Source organism: Watersipora subatra, chromosome 4 (genome assembly GCF_963576615.1).
Source record: "Watersipora subatra chromosome 4, tzWatSuba1.1, whole genome shotgun sequence".
In the NCBI taxonomy this organism is placed as follows: domain Eukaryota; kingdom Metazoa; phylum Bryozoa; class Gymnolaemata; order Cheilostomatida; family Watersiporidae; genus Watersipora; species Watersipora subatra.
Window position 1 is genome coordinate 37,564,654 of NC_088711.1, and position 20,744 is coordinate 37,585,397.

Consider the following 20,744-nt stretch of genomic DNA (forward strand, 5'->3'; position numbering starts at 1 on the left):
TCGTGCTTACCGACTCGTGCTCACCGACTCGTGCTTACCGACTCGTGCTTACCGACTCGTGCTCACCGACTCGTGCTCACCGACTCGTGTTTACCGACTGGTGCTTACCGACTCGTGTTTACCGACTCGTGCTTACCGACTCGTGCTTACCGACTCGTGCTCACCGACTCGTGCTCACCGACTCGTGCTTACCGACTCGTGCTTACCGACTCGTGCTTACCGACTCGTGCCTACCGACTCGTGCTTACCGACTCGTGCTCACCGACTCGTGCTCACCGACTCGTGCTTACCGACTCGTGTTTACCGACTGGTGCTTACCGACTCGTGCTTACCGACTCGTGCTTACCGACTCGTGCTTACCGACTCGTGCTTACCGACTCGTGCTTACCGACTCGTGCCTACCGACTCGTGCTTACCGACTCGTGCTTACCGACTCGTGCTTACCGACTCGTGCTTACCGACTCGTGCTTACCGACTCGTGCTTACCGACTCGTGCTTACCGACTCGTGCTTACCGACTCGTGCTTACCGACTCGTGCTTACCGACTCGTGCTCACCGACTCGTGCTTACCGACTCGTGCTTACCGACTCGTGCTCACCGACTCGTGCTTACCGACTCGTGCTTACCGACTCGTGCTTACCGACTCGTGCTTACCGACTCGTGCTTACAGACTCGTGCTTACCGACTCGTGCTTACCGACTCGTGCTCACCGACTCGTGCTTACCGACTCGTGCTTACCGACTCGTGCTCACCGACTCGTGCTTACCGACTCGTGCTTACCGACTCGTGCTCACCGACTCGTGCTCACCGACTCGTGCTTACCGACTCGTGCTCACCGACTCGTGCTTACCGACTCGTGCTTACCGACTCGTGCTTACCGACTCGTGCTTACCGACTCGTGCTTACCGACTCGTGCTCACCGACTCGTGCTTACCGACTCGTGCTTACCGACTCGTGCTCACCGACTCGTGCTTACCGACTCGTGCTTACCGACTCGTGCTCACCGACTCGTGCTTACCGACTCGTGCTTACCGACTCGTGTTTACTGACTGGTGCTTACCGACTCGTGCTTACTGACTCGTACTTACCGACTCGTCATTACAAACTCGTCCTTACTGACTCGTCCTTACTAACACTCGCCAAAACTCATGTCCGCTGAATCATACTAGCCAATTCACATGGACCAAGTTGTACTTACTGACTAATACTTACTGACTAATACTTACTGACTAATACTTACTGACTAGTACTTACTGACTAGTACTTACTGACATATGTTTGGTAATTCCTGTTCATCATTTATTTGAGGAAGCACATGGAACAACAAAGATGGGTTATTAGCTGTAATAACTATTGCACTATTGAATTTGTGAGCAAAAAGTTTGAATCACCAAAATCATTAAAACACTGAATTTTGCATAACTAAAAAATGACCTACCAGAAGCCGTGAGGTACTGTCCAGTCTCGTCTTTCTTCAGTACACTCGTGTCAAAGCTACATGGAGAGACGAGATCAGTGTTGAAAGCAACAGGCCTTTTCATTCTCAGGTCAAAGAGGCTTTTCTACATCCATAATGCCAGTTAGCACAAGTTAGATGATGTTAGCAGGGAGAAGTGCAACAAGATGTGTTAGTACAGTCGAACTTACAAAATACAATGTGATTTCTAAAATATTATGCCCAAAATTTCTCAAAGCAAAAAGGTAGGAGTAAAACTTAAAAAAACTGGTAGAAATTAAAATAAAACAAATAAAGTAGATGTTGATAAATTATTTAACTAGTATGCTTGCCAGCCCTGTGCACTGTGAGAGATCGTCATGAGTAAACAATATATGAAGAATTATCTCATTAAGCATCAAGGTGCCGGAGTGTTGTAGTGATAACACACTTGCCTTTGAATCTGATAACCTGGGTTCAAACCCGTGTGAGGCAATATTTTTTCCCTTTTCCGAATGCTCTTAGCGTGGTTTCAGACAGACACTGATCTCATTATAGCAAAGATCTAAACTATGTGTTGTGTAAGCTAGAGTACCTTATGCCTTGTATTGCTGTCACCCGCTCTCCCACAGAACCTACTCATTGTAAAACCTACAAATCCATCTCTCCACAGTAAGATACTAATGAAAACGTCATTTTGCTGAATATTATTTTATCAATTTAGTTTTTACAAGTAATTCAAGATTTGAGATTTAGTATTTTACATAGTCTTATATAGACTGTTACTTTTTTGGCTCTGGAATAAATTAACAACACCACGGTGAAATTTATTAATCGTTCATTAAAAGTGAAATTTTAAATTAAAGTCATTGTTTTGTTAAAGCTTGCTTCTAAAATTGTAAACCAATTATTGTAAAAATATTTGCTCCAACCTACGAAACAAATTTCGGAATTTTATAACTTTGTATATAGAGTTGTGACTGTTTAAGTATTATGCAACAACGATGACAGCTCAAGGTAAGAGTTGTCTCCCTTCCATTGAAAAATCTTCTGGCATGGTATGACTTGAAAAACTACTAGAATATTCACTGCCTTAATGGTCAATATTTGAAATACATCTAACAGCAAGAGAAAAGAAAACCAAGCAATGATAACAACAGCAGCAGTAAGCAGAAACCATCATCTCACCATGCCTGTCACATGACTGACAGCCAGAGTTGCGCCATCATTTAGTGAGAGTATAGAAGCTATCCGTGTCCGCCTGTCACGCCTTTTAGATTTAAGAAATTCCCTATAGTAATAGAGATGATTTGAGCCAGCTCTACTCCTGATGTCTGTGTGGAAGATTCCTCCCTTTTTCGACCCTGAATAGACGTCAGTCGCGCTCTGTACAAATAACTAATGTCCATGAACATAAAGAAATAAACTTAACAATTCCAGATACATACTGTGACGGTACCATGGATACTACTATATACTATGTATCTTTATAGCAATTGCTGCAGAAACAAGTACAACAATAAATGTTTGTATACAGAAAATAAACAATGAAATTGCATGAGTGGTAAAAAGACATCGTAGACGGTCCTTAAAGCGTGCTAATGTCTCATTCACTGCGTCTCGATGCTTCGAATAGGTTCAGAGTTGCCCGCTGCCGACGAATTCGCACTCTATCATTTCAACGATTCAGAGTTGCACGAAGTATATAGATCTTTCCAAGATTTCTAACATGTCCATCAAACAAAACTTGTTTAAAGGTTTGCTTGCAACAAAATTCACATTACAGTTATTTGATATGAAAAGATTCACCATGTCTTACTCTGCTGTGTTGTAGGTGCAAAATATGTGGAAATGTGATTACAAGCTCTTAATAACTAAAAACTGTACAGTTAATCGCTGCCATCACGAAAACGCCGTAGTTTGGATTCCCTTTCCAAAACTGCTCGAATGGGACATAGTTGAACACGATGGCTTCCGTTTACACTTTCATGCAACTTCATTCGTCAAAACATTTTTACAAATATACTTCACGCATTCAATAAAACCATGTCTATTGTCCTTACGCATCTATTTCATCATCATTGTAATGCTGTCACTTTGAGCACTGATATCTTAAAACCTACCATGTGAATTTGTGTAATTTTTTAACCTTAGTTCGAAGGAGTGCGTATCATCCTCTGATAAACATGACAAGCCTGTTGGTCATCTGGGATAGTCGAAAAGTGCTACAGAAATTATTCGCGCTGTTCGGCAGAAAGTATGAGTCACATGATCAGATTACGACTAGATGATTAGACCAAGCCGAAACAAAACTGTATAGCAGCGAGCATCTTTATTTGACACGGGCTTTTCGATAAAACCCGAAGTGTTTGTCATAAACCAGTGCTACGAGAAGTTTTATATTGAGCCTTTCACTTATTGGCCTTTCAATTCACGTGATAACATCACGTGTCAAACTAATAACCAAACTGCTTAGGTACGTCAGAAAAATAAATTGATTCCAACCTATGGTGTTTTCGTGATGGCGGCGATTAACTGTTTGTTTTTGAGCTTTTAAGAGCTTGTAATCACATTTCCAAATATTTTGCACCTACAACACAGCAGAGTAAGACATGATGAATCTTTTAATACTAAATAACTCTACTGTGAATTTTGTTGCAAGTCAACCTTTAAGTAGACTCGCTTTCTTACAACGAATGATTTTGCACAAACTTACTGAAGGGATATGACGTCGAACGCATTCGGATTTTATCGTTTCTTTGATTCGGAGTGGAAACAACTCCGAACCCATTCGAAGCATAGTAAAGTCAGCGACATAGACCAATCAACATGTGAAAAATCTCTAACAAACTAGCCGAGTCTTTGAGCCCTAAATCCCTTAGCAGAATCAAACAAGAGTGCATTGCCGAAGCGGAATTCTCTAGAACCTACCTTAATATACAGTATTAGTTAACTATACAACACCAGTTCATATTTGTTAGAATGGCAAACCTATTTTTTCCTTGAAAAATTTGCTTGAAAAAATCAATTAGGAGCTAAGAGGAGCAGTAATAGCAGCTCATAGAGTCGAATGTCCACAAAACAAACTTGCTTATTTTATCTCATTGTAACTGCTCAATTTTTACCACATTTGATGCTGGAGTCGTCAGTGCACCACATGTGTCATCGCTAGGGTCGTCAGTGCACCACAAGTTTCATCGCTGAAGTCGTCAGTGTACCACAAGTGTCATCGCTGGAGTCATCAGTGCACCACATGTGTCCTCGCTGAAGTCGTCAGTGCACAGCATGTGTCATCGCTGGAGTCGTCAGTGCACCACATGTGTCATCGCTGAAATCGTCAGTGCACCACAAGTGTCATCGCTGAAGTCGTCAGTGCACCATATGTGTCATCGCTGAAGTCGTCAGTGCACAGCATGTGTCATCGCTGGAGTCGTCAGTGCACCATATGTGTCATCGCTGAAGTCGTCAGTGCAACACAAGTGTCATCGCTGAAATCGTCAGTGCACCACAAGTGTCATCGCTGGAGTCATCAGTGCACCACATGTGTCATCGCTGAAGTCGTCAGTGCACAGCATGTGTCATCGCTGGAGTCGTCAGTGCACCATATGTGTCATCGCTGAAGTCGTCAGTGCACCACATCTGTCATCGCTGAAGTCGTCAGTGCACCACAAGTGTCATCGCTGGAATCACCAGTGCACCACATGTGCCATCGCTGAAATCGTCAGTGCACCACATGTGTCATCGCTGGAATCATCAGTGCACCAAATGTGTCATCGCTGGAATCATCAGTGCACCACATGTGTCATCGCTGAAGTCGTCAGTGCACAGCATGTGTCATCGCTGAAGTCGTCAATGCACCAAATGTGTCATCGCTGGAATCATCAGTGCACCACATGTGTCATCGCTGAAGTCGTCAGTACACAGCATGTGTCATCGCTGGAGTCGTCAGTGCACCACATGTGTCATCGCTGAAATTGTCAGTGCACCACATGTGTCATCGCTGAAGTCGTCAGCGCACAGCATGTGTCATCGCTGGCGTCGTCAGTGCACCACAAGTGTCATCGATGAAATCGTCAGTCCACCACATGTGTCATCGCTGAAGTACTGCTAGTGTATCCAAATGAGTAGCATGTGTATCACTGATTTTATGAAGAGTAAATCACTACCATTAACCTTATAGTGTAGTGTAGGTTTAGCGTGTATAAGTCAAACAGTGTAGTATATACTGTATATAGGTCAAACAGTGTAGTGTATATAGTTCAGACAGTGTAGTATATATAGTTCAGACAGTGTAGTATATATATAGGTCAGACAGTGTAGTGTATATAGGTCAGAAAGTGTAGTGTATATAGGTCAGAAAGTGTAGTGTATATAGGTCAGACAGTGTAGTGTATATAGGTCAGACAGTGTAATGTAAATGCACTACTTAAAGAAACGCTATGTTTAGAAAGTGCTTTGGGTGCTAAGCAAGCTGATAGATAAGCTCCATAGACATGACAGAGACATCAAGTTTTAAGGTTTAGGTTGATTATATGTGATCATAAATTCATAATTAATACTAGGAACTCCCCTGTCATACAGCCCACGACCAAAGTGATAATGGAAAAAAGAAAGGGTACTGCCGGTTGAGAAATGCAATATTAGCAGTCACATGGCACTGCAGTGCAATAGGAGACCTGCAATGGTAGCTGCAATGGTACTGGGTGTTATTATGTACAACAAACAGCAATAATGAAAGGAAAAGATATGTTTATATCTTTACTGGGTAATGTACTGGGTGTTATTATGTACAACAAACAGCAATAATGAAAGGAAAAGATTATATGTTTATATCTATCCCCTGCAGTAGGATAAATGCACTACCCTAGGACACTTATATTTCGCTAGTATTTAGTTTCATGAGTAGCATGCAGAGTAAAATTTCGCTGCAACTTAATTTCGCAACTCTGATGAGTGCGAAAATATAATGATGTGAAAATAAATGCAGTAGAACAAACATAATTATATTCCTCAGGTTCGTTTCGCCGGTAAGAAAAAATTTTCATTTTAGGACTAGTTTGTAATTGTGAACTGCAGGTAGAATTGTATGGCCGAGATCGATAATGCAATTTGATCGCTTGCTGCCATTTGTTTCTTGGACTACTGTAGAATGGAATTTAATTACGCTGAAAATTTTAACGTTTTTGTCACAATTTAGCTTGTTTTTATATTGACGTATTTTAATTTTAACGATCAACAGTGTTGTGTATAGGTATTAATTTTAACGTTTTCCCAAACACTCAACTGCTGCTAATAATTGCTGAACATCTTTATTACAGTAATTACAAGTTGTATACAAATACACACATGATACAGCTGCTAGTAATACTACAGCTACAGATACTAGCACAGTGTGTAGTTATTATAACTTCTTCTCTTCCTTTATATTAGTGTTATTTATCAGAGCTAACTCTTTCTCTATTGCCTCATCTTCTGAATCATTACAAGTTATTGAAAAGGTGTCAGGGGTGAATCCAAACCTTTCCATAGCCATGCTGCTTGTGTAGTACTGTGAGTGTCAGTGTGTCTTGTTTTCTTTCAACACGCGGTGCTCACTTCATTGATTGATGTCCCCAACAAACAATAACGCTACTAATGCATGTGCATCGACATCAAATTCCTATCATTATAAATCATTATTAATGGGAAAATAATCATAATTAATTGCAAAATAATAATGTAATAAATTTTGACAGTCAAATTATTTTGTTGGTTTATATTTTAACTATGCTATAGTGGTCGTTAAAAACATTAAAATAAATGTCGTTATAAAATTCCATTCTACAGTATCAATGAACAAAGCTATTTAATTCTGTGTTTTCGCTCGTTCGTTGTGATAGTTTAGTTTCGCTCATGAAAATTTCGCGAGAGGATGACTCCGCGAAAACGCTAAAGTTAGATGAGGTGAATACATAAGTGTCCTAGAGTATTAGAAGTAAAATGGCAAGCTGCTGTGCAATATACACAAACTGGGGGGAGGGGGGGGGGGAGGGGCTGTAGATCATTGGTCATAGTAACCAATATCAAGAAGTTGTGATATTTATCTAGATTTCTGTATTTATATCTAAACAATTATGCTGAATTTAAAAATTTAAACAGATTTTAGCTGGTTGTCATAGAAATAGATGTATATCTATAAGAAAATGTAGGCCTATTACTTGATTTTGCAGATACTAAAAACGGCTTGGCAGTACCGTGATATTGGGCACAGCCGCAGAATCATCAACAAAATCTTTAGAAAAATAATAACAATAACATATTGCCCACCATCAGTCACTATATACTTCGATCTTGTAAATTTGAATGAATATTCTTATAATTAAATCTTATAATAATCCTATAAAACCGAATAATTATTCTTATAATTAAATATGGTAATAATCTTATAAGAATCGTTAGAAAAATATCATCGTCATTTCCTTTACTTTCACTGCTTTGGACATCAGTTGGAATACCAAGGTAATCATTATAAGTGTCCAAAATGTCAGAGTCTGGTAGAATCGGCCGAAAAAACGATTACTTTTCAGTACTTCTATGTTAATTACAGAAACCTTCGGCAATTGGACAATGCCATAGACTGGTGAAATGGGCACGTTTTTCTCGTGAAATGCGCACAACTTAATGGTTCTACTCTTTGTCGCATGGCCTTATCGACGTTTCGCTGGCCGGTCTTAATTTTGATTAAAAAAAGCTTGTCAAGTTTTTATCGCGATTTTAGGCCAAATTAATCTGTCTATTTATGAATAATCCGATCAGATGGGTTAGTTTTAGGATATTGCAGAAACTTTTCAAAGACTTGGTAACATATTTAAATATGTTTATATGTGTTTTGTATCATTATAATACTTAAACAACTCTACACAAAAATGGTTAAATTTTTTTGATGGGATTATTGTACAAGGGTTTGGTAACGGCCGTTGACGGATAACTTTTCGGGAGTTGTGTGCACATATGCATTTATCATAAAGCTCCCAAACATGCGCTTCGCTCGTGTTTGGTCATGGGATCATAACTACAATAAATAATATACTACAGTTTAAGTTATTAACTAATATTAATAAAGTGAGTATTAATATAACACAGTTAAAGTATATTTGTATGAAAAGAGTCATTTTGTGTATTTTGTGTATTTTGTGAAGGGCAGGTAAATAGTCTATTTTTCAAACCAAAATTATAAAATGACTCAGGAAGACAATATTCACAGCATTCGACTTTTCATTTATTGAATATTTAAACCCTTTAAACAACTAAGAGCTACTCAGAATTCATGACCGGTGAGCTCATCCAACCAGCACAAGACTGGAGATCGTTTGTATTAGTTGACTGCATTAGTAGAATGGTGCTCAAAGTGACTCAGGGTAATATAATGATTTTATTAAATAACAACTATTGTAGTAGATGTAGGTGTGACGCACTGTACTCTCACCGAAGAGGTCATTGTCAGGCAGCAGGTAGCGGGATCCAACAAAAGAGCTATTTCATTCTTCTGCTTTTCCATATCCCGTCCTATTAGATAGATGGCTTCGCTGACACACCTATCTGCTATGAAAAGCCGACTTTGAGATTCAGGACTAGCGCAAACAGCAATGGTGTCATTGAGACCCGGATGTTGAGTAGAGAACTGTAAAGAGATGTCATCAACAAAAAATGGAAATGGTTAGCTCCTGACAATACTTCATAGCCTGAGTATTACCGCTAAATAGACTTCAATCATTAGATGGTAAACACTTATATCAACTAACCAGAGGGACCCCATGCGGAGATTTTATGCATGTTAAATGTAACAACAGGCTTGGCTCCATTTTAACATTTCAAATGGTTCTACTGTTACATTTATTATCTCGTTCTAAATAGCGAGTCCGTGTTCATTACAGCAAACCCTTTTGTTTCTAGTTGAATAACACTCAACAAAACCCTTAGGTAGTAGAACGAATGAGAAGACATGCTGCCACAACAGAGCTCAACAGCGTCAAGCTCACAGTTTTATCAACTTATCATATTTATTCGATGACAATGCAAAAACTTCTGTGCTGATTTTCCATAAAAATTAAGAGTATTTGTTCTATACAAGTAAATATGGGTAGTCGCAATTGCTATTTCGCATGCGCGGGTTTTTGGTGTATCGTAATACGCTTTGAAAAATCAATATTCATGTGTTACATTTTCCTTTTTTTCAATATTATTGCTAAAGAGATGCGTCCCTATGACAGTCAGTTTCCATTCTAAATAGATGACAGTAAGTACAAACACTTGTTTCATCGTTGGCATCAGCTCGTAAATGCTGATGCCTACAATGCTGGCGCTCTCGCAAACAGTTCTTTGCGAGAGCGCCTATGCTACCTTATTGTTAAATGATACTTCACTGATGTACTGAATGTTCACAATAAATTGCTACGTGTCTTAAAAAGCAGCTGTTACTTTCTACCCTAGGTGCGAGCTGAGAAACATGGAAAAGAATTACACAAATTTTTATTAAAAACTTAAGGATGTGTGTAATACCCAAATCAATACGGCAATCGCTAGGAGTCAGTTGATCAACATATTGCTGACAGACCCACTCATTAAAAGTTTTATAAAAAAAACACACTTACGTAATATTCATCAGTTCTGGTCTTGCCTACAGTTCTGAGAAGCGTGGATTGAGGAACGGCCGCTCTGTCTGGAAGGAAAGCAATAACCATGATGCCTGGTCGATACTCAGTCATGTGGTATTTAGTGTAGCATGTCAAATCTTCCTACAAGCCGCACAGCACCTGCTTCATCATGCTATAAAAGTCTACATATACACGTAGGACTCACAGACCGTCTACTCGAAAAGAGGTTATTAAAGATATACAAAGTAGTAGAGATATGAAAAAGAGGTCAGGCGAGGCACCAGACCAGCAACATTGTAATCTCTGTAGAATAAAATGGGAGTTTAGTTAGAAGCACATTTTGGATTACTAAAAATATTTACGATTGAAGATCTTTCATGGTTTGCGTCATAACTTTTTACATGACAGTTGTAGGTTTTCAACTCATTTCAACTTATGTGATAGGAGCAAATTGCATACAGCATATAACAATTATTTTAAAAATATTCTTGCTGGCTGCGTTAACCATCTTCCCTCAATATTTCTTCTTTCAGCTGAGAAAGGTATTTTAAATGCTATTTGTCAAACATTTTATGAGCAAATTGCAAACATCCTCTAACAATTATTTAAAAATAAAGCTAGCTGTTTAACAATCTTCCACCTAATATCCATTCCCTTAGCAGAGAAAGGTATTTTAAATGCTACGTGTCAAACCAATTATTTCATTTTAGTGGCTAATTGTTGCCCTTTCCGTTTTATGATTCTACATTAGTATGGCATAATTTGGAAACCATTTCTGTTTGAAATGAAATTATCGTCAATAAGGTAACAAAAAAAGTGTATAATTAATATATTATATATATTATGTTATATTTATAATATATAAATAATATATTATATATAAAATATATATATGTAAATAACATAATATATTAAATATAACATAGATAAATAATATATATTATATAGATAAATAATTCGATATTACATACATATATATTTATGGAAGTACCAACAATATATCAGCAAAATTTCTTTTAGAAAAATATAGATGTTATGATTTGTTGGAGTCAAGTTATACTGGACGATAACTGAGATCTACTGCTAGTACGTCTGCTGAACATTAGATGAACAAAATATTAAACGAAAAGCCGTGGTTACACATCAAGCACTCTGCATTGTCGAAGACTGTTGTGATAAAATATCATTGACTATGACGCATCAGCAGAGCAGCATGTGGAGACAACTAACATATTGGTGTGCTATATCATCTTTGTACTACAATGCATCCAATACAAGAAATCTCTTGGATGATTTTTAATAACACTGAGCTCAAATGTTCTGAATGAACAAATTTAGTAAGCGATGTGTCCACCAAGGATTAAGTTAATTCATCATAAAGATATATATCACAATTATGATAGAGTGTGTCAGCATTTAAACATTTTCAAGGTAAAACTCGCAGCTGAGGTTTGCAAGATTTTAGAAAAAGTAGACATCAGTGTATCACATCAAGCATAATGACAAACACTAAACTGTTTAGATAGTTTTAAAAGTTTCCATATTACGAATGAAGAACTCCTTTAAACTAGTGAGAGGCCAACATAATAGTTAGCACAAGTCATATATGATAGATAGCACAAGTCATATATGATAGTTAGCACAAGTCAAATATGATAGATAGCACAAGTCATATATGATAGATAGCACAAGTCATATATATGATAGATAGCACAAGTCATATATGATAGTTATCACAAGTCATATATGATAGATAGCACAAGTCATATATGATAGATAGCACAAGTCATATATGATAGATAGCACAAGTCATATATGATAGATAACACAAGTCATATATAATAAATAGCACAAGTCATATATGATAGATAGCACAAGTCATATATGATAGATAACACAAGTCATATATGATAGATAGCACAAGTCATATATGATAGATAGCACATCCGAGGCAACATTGTTCTAAACAAAAATCGTGATAGTTACAAGCAAGTTATGTTGCTGATAAAGTGCTTTAGTAAGAAATTACAAGTTCTATTATACTCCACTTGAATGAACAGGAAGAAGAGATAGTATGCAGCTTATCATAAGCTTGGACACTAAATATTTTACTAGCTGTCTCAAAAACAATTTTATCGCGATATTTTAGCTAGTTAACCCGCAAAAAGAATTAAGCTAAATCACCAATTTTTCCAATGTGAAAGCATAACAGGACGAGGAACTAAGGCAAAGTTCGAAAACAAGATTATTATGAAAATATACACACACCATGTGATGAATTTTAAAGAGATCATTAGACTGTACAGCCAAATTGGTTAATTAAGGTAACCATAAGAGTTATGGTATCATGCAACGATAGACTTACATTTCACAATTAAACCGTTCCAAAAGACTCTAGAAATACTTTAGTCGTTGTTCATAGTTTCCCAACTTGAGCTTTTGATGAATTAGTTATGGTAAGCCAGTCAGATATTAACAATGTTAGGCAGGAAAGTAAAAAATGCTAGCTATAAAGCTAGCTAAAATGCTAGCTATAATGCTAGCTATAAAGCGGCCAGTGCATGAAGATGATTCCATATTTATTCAGCATTTAAAAATGTTAAGTCTGCTTGCAGTAAGGTAAATTTGAAAAACTTCAACAAGAATACAGTTCATAAAGGATGAAGTGACAAGCCTAAATTACTGATTGCACCAAACCGACAAAGGCCTTAGTGCTTGTGCTATTGCTGTGAAACCTTCATTTTTAAACTTCTTTTACAACTGCAAAGGTTTATCAACTTTTAGAATTAGAAGACACTATAGACATGTAGGATTGCAGGTAGAATCGTAAACAAGCATTAAATATTGGAAAAACCAAAATATCATTTGGAGTTATCAAACTTTTATGAGGAAAAACAACTTCAAATTTATAATGGTACAGGATTTAATTCTGTAGGGAAGTCTGCCAAAGAGAATGCAAGTCTTAACGTTCGAAAAATTTTAATTTCTATAGGGTATTCAAGCGTAATTTAATGTCACTTTGTTCTTTCTAATCAACAACTCAATGGAATATCCTATCACATCTTTCTCAACATCAAAGTTTTGCATGCACTGACATGTCACCTGCCTCCAGATGATTAACTCTTTCACTGCCAAATTAATTTTTTTCCAGAGACAATAACATATTTGGTAAAACCTAATATTTGACAATGGCGTACATAAATTGTCATAACGCTTGAACCACATGACCTATATATAATAATTTGATCCCAAATTAATTAGCATGAAATTTTACATCAGCTGATGCAATAAAAATGCCACAAATGCGTTGCAGAAAGCACTTGGACACTTTTTCGGCCATTTTGGCTATGACCATAAGCATACCCAAGTGAGATGATTTATCAATATTATTACAGCTTGCAACATTATTGTTACGGCAAATAATAAAATAACTACTCTTAGTAATACTACTGCTAAAAAAATCACCTAATGCCCATATACCGTAAAACTTCTAATTGAACGCAATGGCGCTCTATTTTTCAACCCTTCCTTTATGGTGGCGGTCAATTGGAGGCGGCATTCAAATACAGGCTGGCAATCTATTTTTCAAATAACTCGTCAGAAGTTTCGGAAGATAAATTTAGCCCTATTACGGGTGGAGCAAATGTCGCCTATATTTTGCCCTCTTTTTCCGGTGGAAAGATACTAAACATTTTGAATGCAACAAATATGCTAACTTACCTCTAACTTGTCAAAGATATCTTAATAAATACGCATCAAGAAACCGATAAATATTTCTACCCGTTGATATCTATTGCTTGCAACTAACCTGCAATGATATTATAGCCTGTGTCCTTTTTTGCAATTTGTTGAAATTTTCAATGTTTATTTCATTCTGAATTTGAAAACATATTTTGACTTTATATCTATATTTAACATTGTTGAATAAAAGCTCATTGCACTCACTGATATGTTTGCTATAGTTTGCAGAAAAAATTTAGCTTTTTATGTGCAACAGAAATGGAGTTATGAGCATCGATCCATTGTAAGCCGTGTTAAGATAGCCGCAAAATGCTATTAAATAACATGCTGTAAATCTGCATATTTATAAGTTATACAACAATAGTCTATCAAATGATACAAAAATATATTCATGAACAAGGGATATAAACGAACCACACTTATATTACATGCAGGAAAAAAAATTGAAGCTTTGAAAACAAAAACAAATTTTCCATCATTTGCTCGGATAACTGTGTTCTGATTGTTGCTTTCGATAGAACAAACATCTTCTAGCTGTCCAATACCTTCCACAATCTCTTCTGGTTTCAATTATTCTTCTGCACTGCTGAACCAGTCGATATTAGCATCCAAGCAATTTTTCGGAAGAGCAAAACTTTCCTGCGCTGCATTTACCACTGCTGCAGTAGTCAAAGTTTGCTCGCTAAACGTATAACATTCGGTCCAAAACTTACGACCCAGTTTTTATATGCAAGTCTTTCGGAGTATTAGGACCGTGTTAAACAAGGAACTACTATTAGCCTGAGAGAGTTAGTAATTACATGTATTTCTATGGCGCTGCTTTTCAAGTTCCATCTACCATCTTAAATGTAAACCGTTTTTTATACATATGTAGGCTACTTCGAAGTAAAAAGACTGCGTTAAACACAGAGCTACCACTAGCCTGAGACTGTTATCGATTATTGCTACGGTGTTGCTTTCAAAGTTTCAATGAAAAAAATAAAAAGCTTTGAAATTGGACGAGAGAATTAATTGTTATTGATACAAACGATTCATTATTAATACGATTTAGTGGACACTTTCGACTGATCAGTTGATAATATCGGCTCGTAAAGATCAAAAAATGTCAAAGTGGCGGTCAAATGGAGGTGACGTTCAATAAGCGTTATTCTTTTGTTTACAAAATTATTGCGCATGCGCAACGCATGAGCGCTTCCGGGGTTGTTAGTAATCACATGCGACTAGCATGATAATGTAGCGGTACAGTGTATTTTATGCTAGTTTTATGTTTTGTCTAAATAAGTAGTTTAGCAGGGTTTGTGCATGCTAAGATCATGATGAAATATTTTTTATTTAGCTCTATGATGGCAGGTGAGTGATTTATATCGAAATAATGGGTGATAATCACATTGACATTGAAGAAGTAACTGAACTGGCTAGCTTAGCCAGCTAAGTTAGTTTAGATACTCCGTTGATATAAGCCTATTTTATTGATCTTTTGTTAGATCTAAGCATCATGACAAAGTATCAAAGCCCTTTTTTATCATACTTGGTTCATTGATCCTCGCAATTATTTATTATTAATTAATATTAAATATTAATTAATAATAAATATTTAATAAATCTTATAAATAATAAAATTATTATGAGTCATTATTATAACAAGTAATAGCATCAGTAAATTTAAAAAAAAGTCTTGTTGGGTTGTTTTCATCATGATTATTTTATTAGATGACAGCAACACTGTGAGTAACCCGTTCAGTGATAAGAAGTGGACAGTTGTTAAGTTGAAGAGACATTGTTCTGACCACAAGCTTGCTATAACTGGAAAGAGGAATCAACCGATAGACAGATGTCACAGACATTCTCTCAAATGTTACTGTACCAGTGTTGTGGCTGGCAGTAAAGAAGATGATGCTGCTACAATTCCACATTTAGTAAGTTCTTTAAACGATTCATTGCTATCACTTACTTGGACTGACTCTTTCAGTGAATGGCCATCATATACTCATAATACTTTGCTCAAATACAAAGCCAGCGATAAATACCTTAAACAAGGCTACAATCTTTTTAAGCATGACAAAGTAGAAAATATCCTTGTTGCTAAAGATGCTGATTTCTTTTATTGTAAAGGGAGGGTATTACCAAGCATGAAAAAACAGCGATATTTAATATCGGTGAAACTTGACATAGTTCAGGTGTTAGTCAGTGATTGTACTTGTGCTGCCGGCAAAGGAAAATGTAAACATGCTATGGCTTTATTATATTCTTTTGTTGATCATCTAATGTCTGGCCTAAAGGTAATACCTGAAGATCTTGCTTGTACTTCCCAGCCTAGGCAATGGGGTCGAGTTAATGCAAAACCAGTTTCTGCTGCTGCCTCTTTTTCAGACTTAGCACCTCTGACGGTTGACTACGGATCCAGACGATCCTGCTGCAGCAACACGACATGCGCAGCGTGCTAAGAAAAGGCTGCAGTATTCATGCTTACACGAAGATGCTGAGCCGATGACTAGTACAAGACTAAAGGGACTGACTGGTGGCCATCAATTCTGGACTAAGATTGTGGAAGGTTCAAGAATGAGACACTATAGATACGAAGAAAGTGAAGTGTAAGTATCCATGTCAGTCCATATTATCTGTGTTTACATTAGATTACATCTCTTTGCCACATAGGTATGAGGTTTTCTGATGATGAAATTGGGTGTCATCCTCACTTGGCACCAGTTACTTTAATGATACCAGCTTGCACTATGATGTTCTTCAACCTATCTCCTATATTTACTCAACGTTCCACAGCCCCGCCTTTTCCTCAATACCTCCATAAATGTGCTATAGATGCTCTAGAATGCGTTAAATAAGAGCATCAAGATGACCATACATTTTTCATACCATTTAGATCAGAACATGATGGTGGAAGTTCCACAGATAGTGATACTGAGATGACACCAACTCCTGACAGTGTGATACACATCGCGCACAATAGAAAGACAGAGAAAGAAGAGCCTTTTACGAAGAAAGTGATGATTGAACAGTAGGTCTTAAATTTACCTACATACAAATTTACTGATAGAAAAGATTAGATCCACCAAATAATAGTTGCTTTCTGTCTTGCTGTAGTGCCATCATTGTGTGTTCAGGGTAGAGTTGTTGTTGTACAGACAGATTTGAATTGGAGAGACAGACCAGCGGACAGGGAGACAACAAGTTGTGGATGGAGGCAAGAAGAGGCATGATTACGGCAAGTTTGGTTAGACAAATTTTTGCGTTAAGAGAGACAACATCAAGACAACCCACTATAGACACCATAATGTAACAGAACATAAAATATTTACAGCACATACCAGCTATAAAACATGGTAAAACACATGAGAAGTCAGCAATATCATACTATGAATTATTAACAGGCTTTAAGGTTGAGAAGCGTGATTTGATGAAACACAGTGTTCACAAGTGGTTAGGTGCTAGTGTTGATGGTTTTATTTCATAGTCAGTGGCAAAATGTTTGGAAATAAAGTGTCCATTAATCGGTAGTAAAGATCAGAAAGGTGCTAAAATAATAGATCTAGTCAAACAAAGAAAATCATGGTTTTTAGCTTTGGATGCGAAAAACAACATCAAGCTAAGGCAAAATCACAAGTACTTTTATCAGACACAAATTCAGATGGCTTGTTGGAAAGTTGATAAGCGCGACTTTCTTGTATATTTGTGTTCCAGTAATGGTAGCTTTATAGACAGTCATGTGGAATCTATCGGCTTTGACTTCAACCTTGTTAATAAACTTGTGGCCAAATGCAAAGTTTTCTATGACAGCTACATTACTGAGTTATTGTAGGCAATCTAATCTATGTTGCCATTTTATATTTTATACTTTTAAATAGCATAATATGTTTAAAACTGTGACCAGGTGGACTCCATAGTTAATACTGCAGTACAAAAATTTTGCCTTGAGAGTAATCCTAATTTTTCTATGCTTCAATCAATTATTGTGCCAAAAAAACTAATATTTATATATAGATGTATAATAATAAATTATAATAATAATTTTCATTTACAAAATATAGTTTACACAAAAACACTACAACTCATGACCTTTTCATTCATTCCTTAAACCGCGATGTATCAACTTTTATTAGGACACAAATTCTCAATGGATATCAGTAAAGCATTAATTAGGGTGATGTTTCACCCAGCCTGAAAATTATCACGTACTAGTAGGAGTCTGGGTAATGGCAAAAGGTCACAAAGTCAATCAAAGTCAGGGTAGGCAAGGTTTGTTAAATAACAACATATAACCCATATCTTGTTCAAATGCACTAGGGAGTTGTTTGGATGAACAGCATTTAAAATAGAGTACCGTCTGACACTACCTATGACACGTTCAACATGGATTCTGACACTGGCAATGCTCCTGGTCTCATCCACCTCTTCTTTATCAAATTGTGGACGAGATTTGAGGAACGGGGGAATGTTCAATACTTGGTTTTCTTTCAGCAATTCATCTATCAGGAAACCCCTATCAGCCATGACCATGTCATCACTATCAAGTAAATCTATCAGACCACTTCTACTCACAACTTCTTTGTCTGAAAGGCGGCCAGGCTGGATATCAGGTAGAAATGAAATGAATCTATTGGTTGTTATTCCAATCAACGCTTTAGCTGCGTTATGTGACTTGTATGTAGAGTATGTCAGTTGCTGCACTGTGGTTGAGATGGGCCTTTGGATGAACAGCTCTGTGCAGTCGATTATCACCCTAGTACGAGAATAGTCAGTCTTGAAAGCTTCAGGCATGCTCTCTCTGACATGCTTTTGGATTGGCCAAATAGGCACCTCACGGAAGCGTCTGTACATCAGGTATGTGAACACTGTGATGATAGTGCTGACGTATGACTGGTCAATACTAAACCTATAAAATAAAAGGCATATATATTGGGTTGTTAACAAATAGGTCTAAACACCAATAAAACTTACCATTTGACAAAGCTGTTTTAATTTTTACTCTACTCACTGAAAACAGCAATTCTCTCAGAAATACCAATGTCCACTCACCTAAAGGCAATATCATCCTGAAGTACATTGAGCTTCAACTTCACTAGAGTGAGCAGCAGGCAGTTCTCCGATGATATTTGCTGAAACTGAAGGCTGGGCCTGCTAGTGTATGGTGTTTGTAGAGGCAGAGGGCTTTCAATGTCTGGACGCAGGAACTCAAACAAGGTCTGGAACTTCGAATAGCAAATTAATCCAGTAGAGTTTGACTAGCTCAGGGTCAGACTTAATAATATGAATGTTCAACTTGGTTCTGGTAGAGTTTCCGAGTTGATGCCTAGTCTTTGACAACTGTCTCATTGTAAGGAACAGTTGGTTAGCTGTTGAACTAGCATTGTGGCCTTGATGGAGTTTAGGTGTAACGGGAGACCACACAGGTTTTCTGGTGAGAGGCTTACTGTAAGTGTGATCTGGTCCAGGTTTATAGGATGTCTCGCAATCTATTTGGGTTGTTGACCTAACTGATTCATTAGTAAAGACTTCCTCAAAGGATATTGGTTCAGGTGCAGTGAATTTGGCTTTTTCTTCTGCAGTTCTTGCTGCATCCTTTACTTGACTTAATTTGTTTGGTGCTCTGGTTTTTGTTGGCTTTAGTTTCAGAGAAAATATTGTTGGTATTGGATGAGCCTCTGATTTTTTACCATCAACAAAGTGTGCACTACATACTCTGTGATTGTGGTTTGGTTTGAATAGGTTGATAGAGTGATTGTCTTTCCTTCCTATAGACATTATCCATTGTTTACAACGCTCTTGGTTCCAGGGAAATCTGTGAAACTTGAGGTGTGGGTCTTTTTTTGAAGCATTGTAACATCCAGGGACTACGCAGTATGTTCCAGCATGCACCTTCTTTTCCTTTGACATGACATGACATGGCAGTGTACTCTGAAGTTAAAATATAATCATACTATATGAGAGGCAGTTAGTTAGTACCACTAACAATAACCTGATAAGTTCTAATACTTTGTTAAATAAATAGCGCCCACAGCTAGATAAAGGTTCATGTTTAGTTATACAGAATATAATCATGATAATGATGACTTTCATATAATGAATCATCATATCAAAAAATCTTTAACCAATGTCATGACCAAGCATTCAATCGAATCACAAACCGAAACAGCAATCTGAATCTGTGAGCAACTTACTAAACTATGCTGGGTTTAATGGGCTATGTACTAATACTCTACTGATTCAAATCAATGTCAGTCTTCCAGCCTCCACAGCTCATCAACCAATAGATTTACAATACCAAATAAATGCTGCAGTCATGTTCGTGTTGACTTGTTTTTGCCAATATCTTAGAGCAATGTGAATGACCAATGACTATGAATGCCACAAGTAACCAATGATCATTTAAGTAACTAACCTGTAGATCCAGTGACGGGTTGGAAGTGACAGTGTAATGATTGAACTAACAACTGCAAGCACAGCCACAATCAATGTTAAACTAATCCATTTATTGATGAAAATGGCGAAAAACTATTATGAAACTTCATTACACTGCTGTATCGTGCGAGTCACATGCGATTATTACTAACAACCCCAGAAGCGCTCATGCGTTGTGCATGCGTGATAATTTTGTAAACAAAAGAATAACGCTTATTGGAGAGTGGCGGTCTATTTTTCAACTCTTTCCTCAGGGTGGCGGTCAATTGGAGGTGGCGTTCAATTAGAGGTTTTACGGTATTAAAATTAGTAAAACCTTCGTAGTTGTAATGCGTCTGACACACCTGGTCATTCATTACTAAGAAAAATTTACAATAAAAAATGGTTTTTTGCAAAGTGAAACTATGCTGAGGATGGGTTGTAAAAATATTTTCTATTGGCTCAACTCATGCATATAACCATTTTCTTTCATTTAAGTACAGATACGATAGGCCAATTAATTAACTACTAACTAATTAGAA

General features: G+C 37.2%; 2 protein-coding genes across 4 annotated transcripts in view; both read right to left on the minus strand.

Annotated features, from left to right (window-relative positions):
* The window catches only part of LOC137394848 (uncharacterized), a 38,697-nt gene that overhangs the window by 872 nt on the left and 17,081 nt on the right, over window positions 1-20,744 (minus strand). For all 3 annotated transcript variants that reach the window (XM_068081615.1, XM_068081616.1, XM_068081617.1), the window contains 4 exons: window positions 10,066-10,209; window positions 8,901-9,095; window positions 2,624-2,821; window positions 1,439-1,562 (listed from right to left, as the gene is read on the minus strand). In XM_068081615.1, the coding sequence (XP_067937716.1) occupies window positions 1,439-1,562; window positions 2,624-2,821; window positions 8,901-9,095; window positions 10,066-10,209 (661 nt within the window). The remainder of the gene's footprint in view (window positions 1-1,438; window positions 1,563-2,623; window positions 2,822-8,900; window positions 9,096-10,065; window positions 10,210-20,744) is intronic.
* On the minus strand, window positions 18,037-19,698 carry LOC137392983 (uncharacterized). Its single transcript, XM_068079360.1, has 3 exons — window positions 19,236-19,698; window positions 18,841-18,982; window positions 18,037-18,697 (listed from the first exon to the last, which is right to left on the minus strand). The coding sequence occupies exons 1-3, from the start codon at window positions 19,696-19,698 to the stop codon at window positions 18,037-18,039; spliced, it is 1,266 nt and encodes a 421-aa protein (XP_067935461.1).

Bases quoted from the DNA above. Each gene is read 5' to 3' on its own strand.
- LOC137392983 (XM_068079360.1), bottom strand. From the start codon at position 19,698: ATGTCAAAGGAAAAGAAGGTGCATGCTGGAACATACTGCGTAGTCCCT. The intron at 18,983-19,235 runs GTAAGCCTCTCA...TCCTGCGTCCAG, and splicing joins TGGACCAGATCACACTTACA to ACATTGAAAGCCCTCTGCCT. The intron at 18,698-18,840 runs GTGAGTGGACAT...TTTATTTTATAG, and splicing joins CAGGATGATATTGCCTTTAG to GTTTAGTATTGACCAGTCAT.